General features: G+C 61.7%; 2 protein-coding genes across 2 annotated transcripts in view; both read right to left on the bottom strand.

Moving 5' to 3' along the window:
• Nucleotides 1–782: 782 nt before the first annotated feature.
• KLHL30 (kelch like family member 30) lies at nucleotides 783–6355 on the bottom strand. Its single transcript, XM_026077361.1, has 7 exons — nucleotides 5442–6355; nucleotides 4974–5115; nucleotides 4457–4543; nucleotides 3909–4064; nucleotides 3575–3763; nucleotides 2736–2881; nucleotides 783–1724 (listed from the first exon to the last, which is right to left on the bottom strand). The coding sequence occupies exons 1-7, from the start codon at nucleotides 6213–6215 to the stop codon at nucleotides 1473–1475; spliced, it is 1746 nt and encodes a 581-aa protein (XP_025933146.1). The 5' UTR covers nucleotides 6216–6355; the 3' UTR covers nucleotides 783–1472.
• A 2409-nt stretch (nucleotides 6356–8764) lies between these two features.
• ESPNL (espin like) overlaps nucleotides 8765–9770 on the bottom strand; it is a 2542-nt gene continuing 1536 nt past the window's right edge. Inside the window, exon 5 of the mRNA XM_026077396.1 lies at nucleotides 8765–9712. Within this exon, the coding sequence (XP_025933181.1) occupies nucleotides 8765–9712 (948 nt within the window). The remainder of the gene's footprint in view (nucleotides 9713–9770) is intronic.

The following is a 9770-nucleotide window of genomic DNA, read 5'->3' as shown; positions in this document are numbered from 1 at the left end:
GGCCCCGCGGGCGGCACCGCGCCGGCCCAGCCGTTCCCGCCGGGAATGGGCAGGATCCTTTAGCTTAGGAAAGAAATAGCCGAGGAAGGAGAGTTTTGTGTGTGAAATCCCGAACGGCCCGTGGAGGGCAGCCGGATCGGTGGTTTGCCGCCTCTTCTGCTCCAGGACGCGCAATGAATCTGCAGTTGGGCTCCGAGCAAAGCACGGCGTGCGGGCAGGATGCGCAACGCCTTCTTGTGGGTGTTTAATGACTTCCAAAAACATACAGAAAAGAATCATACAGAGCAGCTTAATGAAAAAAACARTCCTTGTAGAGCTGCGCAATCCTGCGGGTCAGGCTCGGGAGGCTGGACACGCTGCTGGGGGAGCGTTGCCTTGTGCTCACCCCATCCCTGGGCTTTCCCCCAGCAACACCGGCTCCCGGGGTGGGATGACCCGCAGGGTCGCTCCAGCGGCTGCCCGGTCCAAGCGTGGGAGCACCGAGGCCGGTGAGCTGGGGAAGGAGCACCCAAGCTGTGAGCTCATGCTGCGGGGGTGCCGGGCACGCTCCCCCACCGTGGGGAGGCCTTGCTGTTGGGGGTCGCTCCCGCACGTGCGAGAGCAAACCAGACTGAGTGCCCCATGGCGGCCCACCGCCCCAGATACCTGACACGCATGGGCCACGGCAGAGCAGGCGAGAGCTGTTTATCTCCTGCCTCGGGGAGCCAGACTGGGTCTGACCATTCAGTCCCCGCAAACCAGAGCTTGACTAGGCACCAAACACATCACTGGGTGTCCGAAAATTTGCCCCAGTCATCCTCATTTTTCCAGATTCTGAATAGCAAAGCAATTGGGGATGGGGCCGCTCAGGTGGCAGAGCAGCCACCTGAGAAGAAATGTCATTTTCTGGGTTCTGGTGTTACAGGCCAAACTTTGAGAGATGTTCCCCTTGTAAATACCCTAAAGGCTTTGGGGTTTTGGAGGGGGGGGGGGAAACAAACTTAAAAAAAGAACAGTAACCAAACCAAAGGGTGTTTTTAAGGAAAAGCCTGACTCCCCCTTAAGCACCCTGTTTCATGTCTGGAAGAGACGGGAGAGAGGTGAGAGCGACGGGAGAGCTTGGCTTCATCAGGCGATGGCACAGTAAGGCTGCCGCGCTGCCCTCCGGGGAGATGGGCTTGTTGACTGCCCTGCTCCAGAGGGGAGCAGAGCCTGGAGCCGTCGTTAACTGCATTTAATTGGGTATTTGAGACTTCACCCCTCCTGGATGATGGGCCCAAGAGCAAGCCTGGCTTTTGCATCCACAGTGAAGAAGGCCGAACTGCTCACGGCCCTTGCAGGGAGCTGCAGATTTTAGGAAGAGGGTTTGGCCCAAGCAGTGCAGAAACGCTGTGCCTGTGTATAGCAAAACCAACCCACAAAATAGCCCCGGACCAATCCTTCCCTTCCCAAATGGTGGATGAGCTCATTCAAGCCACAGGCGTTGGGCTCTGTTACCACCTGTGGCCACCCTCAAACGCCTCTGTCCACTTTGAGGTGTCCATGAAGATGGAGGAAGAGCTGTGGAAGAGCCAGAGGCAGGGCAGGGAGCCCTCCCTCGTCCAGCGGTCCTTGGCACAGTCGTACACCTCCATCTCCACCCGGTAGTCACCGTCCATGCCTTTCCAGTGGCCCCCCGTGACGAAGAGCCGGTCGCCCAGCGATGCCATCCCGCCGTTCTCGTGGAGCGTGTGGAGCAGCTGCACCTGCGGCAGGGACATGCCAGGTGTGGAGCTTGCCCAGCAAATTGCAGCCGGGTGCGGGAGCCCCACATGCCCCGGCAGGAGGGTGTTGGACGGGAAAGAGCCCTCCATGGTGAGCATAAACTTTGCTTAAAATTATAACCCGGTGCAATTTTTTTGCCAGAGCAAAGGCCACGCATCTAGGTGCAGAGGTAGCAAGCACAGGGCTGGTGCTGGGGGCAGACAAGGCAGGCCGGGGGCAAATTCAGCTCCACAGGGGTTAACGGTGTGGTGGGGTGAGCAGGCCTGAGCGGCTCGCCGGGAGGGAGAGGGAGGCGCTGGCRTCCGGCCGGGGAGCCAAGGGGGGGGCCGTTTCCATCGCGTGGCGCCGGGCGAGCCAACAGCTGCAGGAGGAGCCCAGCACCAGTCCTGTAACCCAAGCCGGGCAGGATCCCGGCATCCAGCGGAGCTCACCCGCCTGCGCCTCGGGGTGCCCAYGCCTCAGCAGGCTGCTGTGAGACAGCCCTGGGGATCTGCCGCTGCAGCCTCAAGCGGCTGGAGGAAATGAGTTTGCAGGGGCTCAGCTGGYGTGGCCAAGTCCCTGACTTTTGGCAGCTCCCTGGGTGACCAGTCACCCAGCTGCTTCCCCCGGGGCTTGCCGAAAGCTTGGAGGTTGATGGACATCTGAAAGCCTCAGTGCTGCGGTGGAAAGGGTTGGCCTGGCCATGAACCGGCCAAATCCCAAACAGGCTGGCACAAACCCTCTCCACCCTCCTGTCAAGGCACGGGACTGCACCCAGACTTTGCAGTTTTTGCGCCTGCCTTCTCAAGGCAGAAGCCCTCTCATCTCCTCCTTCGCTCTGGCCTCACTTCCCTCAGAGGGAGTAGAAGTCTGTAGAGGTTTGGCACCTAAATCTTAATGGATAACTAAAAGCCACTCTCTGCGTTTAGACCTGGAAAAGTGCAGATCAGTCTAGTGCCCCCATCCCTGGGCTCCCAGGAGAGTGAGGCTCACCGGGTCCCATGCAGCCCTACCTTCTGCCAGATGTTTGCCTCAGGGTCGTAAACATAAACCTTCTTCGTGTTGTCACCAATGAGGTAGATGAGCCCATGCAGGGAGGCACAGCGTGGGGCCGAGAGGTACTTTGGGATGAACGGGGATGTAATTACACTCCACAAATCTGCAAGGAACAGCCGTCATCATCATGTTAAAGTGCTTCAGACGCCTGCTATTAATGCAGCTATGTCTCAGTGACCAAAAAATTCAGCACTGGCCCCACAGTTATTCGAAGAGAGTGCTTAAAAGAGAGGAGACAGACTGGCCAAGCAGGGGGGCATCTTCTCTACCATCCACAACAATTTTCTTGTGTAAAATAGGTGGGGAGTTGTTCATACCAGCGGCATGGCATGGTAGCAACCACCATGGGGCTGAGCAGGAGCTGTCTGAGGAGGTGCAGTTTGTCGAAGGGTTTTTTTTTAGCTTTTCCCTCCCCAGCTGAGGAGCTGTCTGGAGGCCACCCCAAGGAAAGAGGCTGGGCCCAGYGTGGAGGCCAAATGCTGAGACCTTCTAGATGGACCTTGGACCAGCACCGTAGCTTTGTCTCCAGCTCTGTCTCTGGCTCCATCTCCTGCTGCTCATGACTGGACTCCTGGGATGAATCCTGGACCCGATCCATCCCCTTGCTGTGTCCAGGGCTGATGCTGGACCCACTAGCAGCACTTAGCTCTGCCCACCCTGTCCATACCCTGTGGGATGGTGTCCCACTGCTGAGGGCACCACCTCTGCTGGGCTACCCTTGGCTCCTGGCAYGGCTGTACTCTGGCTGCTCCTTGAGCACTTTCTGAGAGACGCTGACATGGGGCCCTGTGCGTACCTCTGACGGGGTTGTAGCACTGCAGGGTCAGGGCGTTGTACTTGACGGCGCAGGAGCCGATGAGGTAGAGCTTCCCCAGGCAGCCAGCAGCTGTGAAATTGCTCACGTACTTGAGGGCCGGGCTAATGGCGCACCAGCTCTTGTTGTAGGGATCGTAGCACTCCACTTCCACGATGTCCACYGTGGTACCTGTGGGGTGGCAGGGACACTGTGGTCCAACTTGGCCCAGAGCGATGAGCGCGGGAGGATGCCCTGCACCCTCTGAGCCCCTGGCAGCACCCAGGGGCTCTTTGTATCGCAGCACCTGGAGCGCTGGGCGCCCACGCTGCCTTACCACCAATAACGTAGATCTCGCCRTTGAGGACGGCGCTGGTGTGGTTCGTTCGGGCTTTCAGCATCGAAGCAATGGGCTTCCAAGCGCCGTCCTTGAGGCAGAAGCGCCAGGCCTGGGTTGTCGACCACGTGTCGTTCTGGGACCCCCGGGAGCCACCTAGAGAGGGAAGTGCCCGGCCGTGGGGAGGGACAGGGTCAGGCTGGGCTTCCCGGGATCCCCTCCGAATGCATGCGTCTCCTGGGCATCCCTCCTGGATGGTCAAATCCACCCAAGAGAAAAGCAAGAAGAGGGCTCTTGCTTGCAAAGGTCTGCTCCCAGCAGCCTTGGGGAGAGGCACTGGTGTTTCTGCCCCACTTGGGGAGTCGCTGGGACCCACATCACACTCACACTGGCCTGGAGGGATACGCACTTTTGGAGGGCAGCCCTGGCCCCACACCAGCACCCTGGCCCAGTCTCTGCCCTCCTGGCCCTGGTGTGGGTCTCAGCACCTGCTCCTCGAGGCGATACTCGGGGTCCCCCTGCCTCAGCTGGGAGTCCCTAACACCTACCTGTGACGTACACGTCGTTGTTCAGAGCCACCAGGGAAAAGCCCCATTTGTTGTAATCCGGGAAGTCGGGCAGAGCCATCCATCTCCCTGAAACACAGCAAACACAAGCGATAAAGCCGTGGCCTTGGGACACCCAGAGTCACATCATGATGGGGGGGCTTGGAGACTTGGAAACTGCAGCTGGGCTCAAATCTCACAGCCTCCTCATCTTGTTTGCTTTATTTATTCATCGCTGTTGTGCAATCGGAGGCGCTATGGGGTCTGGGTGAAATGCGAGACCGTCTCCTCCTGAAGAGCGGCTGGTGGGCTGCTGTCGGGAAGGGTGAGCTGGGCAGGCAGAYGCTGCTTCCAGCCCTGCCAGGGCTTGGTCTGAGTGGGAAGGAGCAGGGAAACCACACTGGTCTGCTCTACAGTGGGGTCTGGGCCAGGAGATGGATTTGGGGCAGACTGCGGGGTTAATTAACCCACAAAGCGCGGGGGGGATTCGGCTGCCCCGTTCCCCACCACAAGCACTTACTGCTCTTGGGGTTGTAGAAGGCGAAGTTTCTGGGGGTGGCCGGTGTGTCCAGCCTGCTGTCATCATCCTCGCTCTCCTCCAGGACCCGGCCGCCGACCACCACCAGCACCTCCTCCAGCTTCTGCGGCACGGCGAGGGGCCTCTTCTGAGCGCCGGAGCTGCTTCCGCCCTGACGGCAGAGGCCGGGACGGCACCGTGAGGCTCCAAACCCTGCTCCTGGCTTATTGCTCCCCGACTCATCACTCCCTGACCTGCGTCTGGCTGCGGGGCTAAGGTGCCTCCAGCAGCACAGAGGTAGGCCGGCACCTCCCACATCCCCCTGTGCTCTTTGGGCACTTGTGATCTCCTGGACAAGCATTTACGCCTTTACCCGTTCCTCACCAGGCTTCGGCTAAAAGCATTGCCCCTTCCCACGCTCACTGGCCCGAYGGCGACGGGGAGCCGGCCTCCAAGCCTGCTGCCACTGACCGTGGTGCGGTATCGGGCGACGACGGCCTTGCTGGCATCCGAGTCGCGGACGAGTGGCTCAGCAGCGAGCAGGTTCTGCAGGTACTGGTCCGGCAGCGAGACGAGGTGGGCCAGCTCAAGCAGCTCGGGCAGGAACTGGGCCCTGGGCCCCGCATCGTAGCGCACCCAGCGCAGCACGGCCTCGGCCAGGCTCTGCTCCTCCTGCACCTGCAGCTGGTCGTTGGAGAGGTAGATGGCCAACCTCTCCTTGGATAGCTGCAGGAACTCCTCCTGGCGAGAGACATCTTCAAAGTTCTCCTGCAAGAAAGACCAAGCCTTGGAGGACACCTCAGGGCAGCCGTGGCTCTCTCCAAACTCGCAGATACCTAGGCAGTTTGTGGCGTCCATCTGCTGCCGGAGGTAGCGGCTGCAGACTTTCTGGATGGTGGGGAAGTGGAGCTGGTTCGAGGTGCGGATGAGCCCCTCCACGTTTGCCTGGTTGATGGTGATCTTCCCTGTGTAGGCAAAGTCGAGCAGCGTCTCCAGCGCGCYGGGGTCCACCTCCTTGATCTCCACCCGGGCGGTGATGCTCTCGACGAAGTCACCAGAGAACATGGCGTCGAAGTAGTGGCTGCAGAGGGCCAGGACGCCGCGGTGGCAGGGGAACTCCCGGCCGCCCACCAGCAGCGTCACGTCCGAGAGCTTGGGGTTGGCGCGCAGGCGCTGCAGCCCCTCCAGCACGCTCTGGGCATGCGATGCGAGGCAGAAGTCAAAGTCGTCCACGTTCCTCACCATGGTGCCTGGCTTGGCGGCCAAAGCTGTGCCGGTGCAGGGGCGCCCGGGAGGCCTCGCTTGGGAAGCTGCGGGCTGATACTGGCGTATCCGCTCGCTGGCGTGACAAGCCTGGGGAGCAGCAGATGAGTGTGGCGAGGGTGTCCCTGCGAGGAAAAGGCGATGACGAGTTCCCACCCCGAGCGTGTATGTGCCTTCCTAAAGTCGCCCGTGTGATTTATAGGCACCAGCTGGGACAGGGGGAGCGTTTGCAGTGATGAGCTGTGCGCAGCAGACTAGTTCTCTGCCCAGGCACCCCATGGCCTGAGTCATGGGGCCGGGTCACACGCCGGCCCCTCCTGGGCAGCCTGGCTGCTGCCACGACCTATTTTTCGGGAGGGTGGAGAGAGGCGGGAGGGTGGGTATGCCGTTGCGTCAGACCGCAGCCTGGGATCCGGCGCTGGGACTCTCCGAGTGCTTTCTGCCGTGAGGGAGGTGGCCGTGACCTGCCGCCTCGGCTGGCAGCGAGCCCGGGGACAGCAAGGCACGGCCGGCACGTAAAAATACGAAGGGCCGAGCTTTCGGCTGGTGCAAAACACGTCTTGTGACGCCGCTAGCCCCGGGAGCAGCAGCGGGGCAGCGCAGGCGCGTGCGGGCGCACGGGGTGGGGTGCGCAGCCCCGCACCCGCCTCGGCTTTCACCCCAGCAGGGCAGCACGTTCCAGCTCGCGCGGGGAGCCTGGGCCGAGCAGGGGCACGTGCTGGACRGTGCAGAGCATGCCTGCACCMCCCCCCCCCAACGGTGTCCTGACTGGGGGGCCCATAAGGAGCGAAACCCTGCAGCAACCCCCCCACTCCTGAAAGCATCCACCCCCCCCACCCCGGGTGTCTGGCATGGCTTCCCGGCGGGACAGGGCCGGGCAAGTCCGGCTAGCGCGTCCCTCCTACGGTTGCTCCCCGCGCGGCACCCAGCTGCCCCCGCTCCTACCTGGGCTTTGCACCCCTCAGAGCACCCGCCGCCTCGCCTGTCCCGTGCAGCTGGCGAGCGACGCGGCTGGCGTCTGTGGGCTGGGGAGCGACGTCCCCCCGTCAGAGACAGGGTGGCAGCTGGGGCTGAGCCGGAGGGGCTATATTTAGCCAGCTCTGGGACTTGGATCTTCCCCAGCTGCCTGCTCTTAAAGGCGCCCACGGGGCAGCAGGCAGAGCTGCCCTGATGCTGCCCAGCCTGCCTGGTCTCGTGGTGCCCCCGAGCTGAGGCAGTGCTTTGGTGGTGTCAGACTTGGCTACGGGCTCTGCTGCGCTGGAGAAGGGCTGGGGAAGCGGGTGGACCGTGGCTTGGCAGCCCCAGGATCATGCAAGCATGCCATTTACKCAGGGAGCTGGCAGCCCGCACCTGCAGGAGGGAAAGCACCCCTGCAGGCGAAGGGTCCCTCTGGGGCACCGAAAACAGGCAGGCCAAGTGCAAGAACAACCGCCGGGCTGTGCTGCTTTTCACAGGGACACCCGAGGGTGCACACAGGGAGTGCATCGCGCCTGGGGCAGCAGGACCAGTGACACCACTGCATGTGTGCAAGAGAGAGCGCAGGGGAAAATGCTCCCTGCATCCAACCCGTCCCTCATCTCCGCTTCCAGAGATGTTCCTTCTCTCCCGCTATCTGTGGCTGGTGATGCTGGTTGCTAAATATAGGCTGTTATCTTCCTCCTTAGTGGTGAGCGGCTCTCCCGGCCCTCCACAGGAGTGGCTGCAAATAAATCACAGCAGCTGTCTCCCCAGCACCCAGCTGAGGGCCGGGGCAAGGGGCCAAGGYGGCGGGGTGCCACCATGGCGTGAGGGCAGGGTTGGCCCCAGTTTGTGCCCATCTCTGCCTCTACCTCAGGCAGAGCTAGCGCTCGGGGTGGCGATGCCATCCCTGTGCATCAGGTGGATTTTGCTGGCTTCTCCCTTGGCGGAGGACACGGGAGTCCGGGCGTTCGGGCTGGGAAGGATGGGGTGATCCTCCAGCTTTCTCCATCACCCCCAAAGCCTTGAACCACTTCAGAAAGACATTCGGTCTGCAGTGATTTTTTTTTTTTTTTTTTTCCGCAAGACAACACCGAAATGCTTTTATTAAGCCTGCAGTTCCCATGGAAACTGAGCCCTTTGCAAAAGGCAGCAGGAGAAAAAGGATACGGGAGAAGGAGCTCTGGTGGAAAATACCCAGATGTAAACGGTCGCTTCCCTCTTCCTGCCAGCCAGCTCATGGCAAGAGCTTCATCTGCTGCTTGCCTTGCAAAAAAATGAAATAGCAGAAAAAGCAGCAGTCTAGGAAAGGCTGCTAAAGGCCCTGAAAGCGGGGGTACCTAAATCCCTGGGAGCCTGTGGTTTCGGGGTGCCTCAGAGAAGGTCCCTGCTGGTGCCCAGCCCTCTCGTGAGAATGACGGTGTCTCAGAGTCATTTTTCTGCCTATTTGCTTCAGTGTGGGAAAGGCATAGCAGGGAAAATACCCCGCCAAGGCAGTTTTTGCCCTTAAAACTGCCCCAGACACCCCCCGCCCCAAGCAGCACTGCAGAGCCGGTGCCTCGGGGCTGCCGGCCTCACTCCTCGAAGCTGAAGATCTCTGCTTCCTTCTCCTTCCAGAAGGCGAAGCTGCGGTCGATGTACCTGCAGATCTCCTCGTTGCTGACACCGGCGAAAGCGGCCCCGCAGCCCGGGTGATGCCGGGGCGGTGGGCTCTGTGCTGGCGTGCTGGCTGCGGGCTGCCGAGGGCTTCCCGCAGCGCCCCGGCCCGACCCCAGCCAGCACACGGAGCCCTTGGTGCTGCCAAAATACCTCGCCTTGATATCTTCAAAGCTGTCTTTCCAGCCTCGCCGGCCGGCATCAATCTCATCCGTCACGGCCCGGTGGAAGGCACGCACCGTGTCCCAGCTGTGCCGGCCCAGGTGGTCGAACACCTCGAAGCAGAGCAGGTGCCGGCCCCGGCGCTCTTCCGGGGAAAGGTCCTGCTCCAGGATGCGGAAATAGCCCAGCATGAAGAGGTCCAGCGTGAGGCTGTCGTAGTCGGCCGGCACGCCGTTGATGTGGGGCAGGAACTGCTCCGGGGAGTAAGTGCCACGCTGGCCGGGGGGCCGCTGTTGCGCGGGGCCGTGGGAGGTGACGTCCTTCCAGCTGCCGATGAGCTGCTGGATGGCATTCCTCTGGTGGACCAAGTGGCCTACTTTGGTCGTCTCCCCCGGCGTTTTCTCTGCGGATGCCTCATCCGCTTTGGGGCCCCTGGCACCCTCCCTCTGGGCCCGCTGGGACTCCAGCGTTTTCCTGGCCATGGCGCGCAGGGACGGGCTCTCGGCAGATCGCTTCCAGTGGCTCAGGAAGAGCATCACGATCCTCTCCTTCCTGAGGCTTGCTGACTCCGGCACCGGCACCGGCACCGGCGACCCACTGGCRTCGGAAAACCCTTCTTCGCAGCTGATCCCCGAGTCGCTGGCCACCTCCGTGCYGCCGGACTCGCTTTCCCCTCCGGCCGGCTCTCTGAAGCCGCTCGGTGCCTCCCGAGACGGTCCCGCACCCCTGTTCCCGCGCCGCCCTGCCGCCACCAGGCTCCCC

This window comes from Apteryx rowi, unplaced genomic scaffold, assembly GCF_003343035.1.
Source record: "Apteryx rowi isolate R43461 unplaced genomic scaffold, aptRow1 scaffold_450, whole genome shotgun sequence".
NCBI lineage: Eukaryota > Metazoa > Chordata > Aves > Apterygiformes > Apterygidae > Apteryx > Apteryx rowi.
The sequence above is the reverse complement of the archived record's forward strand: the minus strand, read 5'-3'. Positions and strand labels throughout refer to the sequence as shown.